The following is a 1464-nucleotide window of genomic DNA, read 5'->3' on the forward strand; positions in this document are numbered from 1 at the left end:
AAAAACTTTGTCGAACATGCAGCAGTCGCGCACCATGAGGTGACCTTCATAATACGGTTTGACGCATAGGCCACATATAGTGCCTGGAAAACAGCTCTGCAGTGCCTGAAGTAGTTTTGGCACCTTGTTGTACGACTTTTTCCAATCACCGTAGATCCATGCAATGGCCTTCTGCTTCGCCATACACATCTTTTTGTATGAGGGTTTGAAGTGATAGCTTGCGTGGACCGCACTTTGTAAGACCGGGATACTGATAGATGGGTTGGACTGAATCATGGGCAAGATCACTCTGCAGATGAGACTGCTATCTAACTGACGATGGTCTTGAGACATGGTGGGTGCCATGCAGCTGTGTGGTCCACCAAATCTCCGAACCTCCTAGTCACAACAACAAAATATATTCTTATTACACAATATGTCTAACCACAATAATATATCATACAAAACTACTCAAATTCACAACTAAACTTGAACTTACCAGTATCCGAGATTCTGACGAAGGGCCACACGGAGGCTCCATTTACACCCACTGTCGGCTTGACGACACTGCACATGGTACTTTAACCGGTCACACTCGATCACCCGGAACTCAGCACTCCTGCAAATACTGTAGTTCTTCAAACCTTGAAGCACCGCCTCTCGGCTTCTGAACCTGTGTCCAACCCGAAACTCCACACCGCTGTCTAGATTGCAATCCACTCCACAGGTGTCAGAAACTGAAATCCTCTCATGCATGGCGTCCAGATCTAGACTGTGATAGTGACTTGGCACAACCGATAGTACTGGAATCGGATGAGGTGGAGGTAGCACATGGCGTGACACAGCCCCTGCAGGTGTCTCCGGCACAAACTCATCCTCATCGTTGTCATCGGAAGACTCACTGTCTCCACTGTCCGCCACGTAGTCCTCGTCTGACTCCTCCTCACCCTCCTCTGCCTCATTCTCCAGAATCGTGATATGAATCGGCGGTGGTGCGAGAGGTCGGTTATCCTGCACATACGTGTCCTGTGCAGAACTCCCACTACCACCGTGACCCACCTCGGCGGATAGCTCCATTACCTGTTCACTCATGATCCTCCCATGAATGTCGAACATCAGTCGCACATGCTCGTCCCCGTGAAGTCGGAATAGCCGAAACCGGAAGACTCCATTTTCTATGGGTGCCAGCAACCTATAGGCCACCCTTCCGATTTTACTCGCTTGTGTTCCCCAAAGCTTGCTCAATATCAAACTCTTCAAATCCGACAATGTCTCCACACGCTGAGTGCGAAACAATATCGGATCCTGAGACTCAAATATCACCCCGTTATCGCCATTTCTCATACGACAATTCGGACAAAGCTCCACAACTATGAATGGATTGTTACTGGTTATTCAGCTTTGTTTTCTAGAGAAAGGAGATAGAGAAAGGATATGAAACGTGTGTGAAGAATACCAAAGATTACACATCTTTTTATAGATGGT

At 47.7% G+C, this 1464-nt stretch overlaps 1 protein-coding gene across 1 annotated transcript; it reads right to left on the minus strand.

Moving 5' to 3' along the window:
* Nucleotides 1-308: 308 nt before the first annotated feature.
* On the minus strand, nt 309-1323 carry LOC107479784 (uncharacterized). The gene is made up of 2 exons (XM_016099893.1): nt 479-1323; nt 309-378 (listed from the first exon to the last, which is right to left on the minus strand). The coding sequence occupies exons 1-2, from the start codon at nt 1321-1323 to the stop codon at nt 309-311; spliced, it is 915 nt and encodes a 304-aa protein (XP_015955379.1).
* Between the last annotated feature and the right edge of the window lie 141 nt (nt 1324-1464).

This window comes from Arachis duranensis, chromosome 3 (assembly GCF_000817695.3).
Source record: "Arachis duranensis cultivar V14167 chromosome 3, aradu.V14167.gnm2.J7QH, whole genome shotgun sequence".
Lineage (NCBI taxonomy): Eukaryota > Viridiplantae > Streptophyta > Magnoliopsida > Fabales > Fabaceae > Arachis > Arachis duranensis.

What these genes read in the sequence shown, in the direction of transcription:
- LOC107479784 (XM_016099893.1), bottom strand. Translation starts at nt 1,323, where the DNA reads ATGAGAAATGGCGATAACGGGGTGATATTTGAGTCTCAGGATCCGATA. An exon ending in CGTCAGAATCTCGGATACTG is followed by an intron (nt 379 to 478) that starts GTAAGTTCAAGT and finishes TGTTGTGACTAG; the next exon opens with GAGGTTCGGAGATTTGGTGG.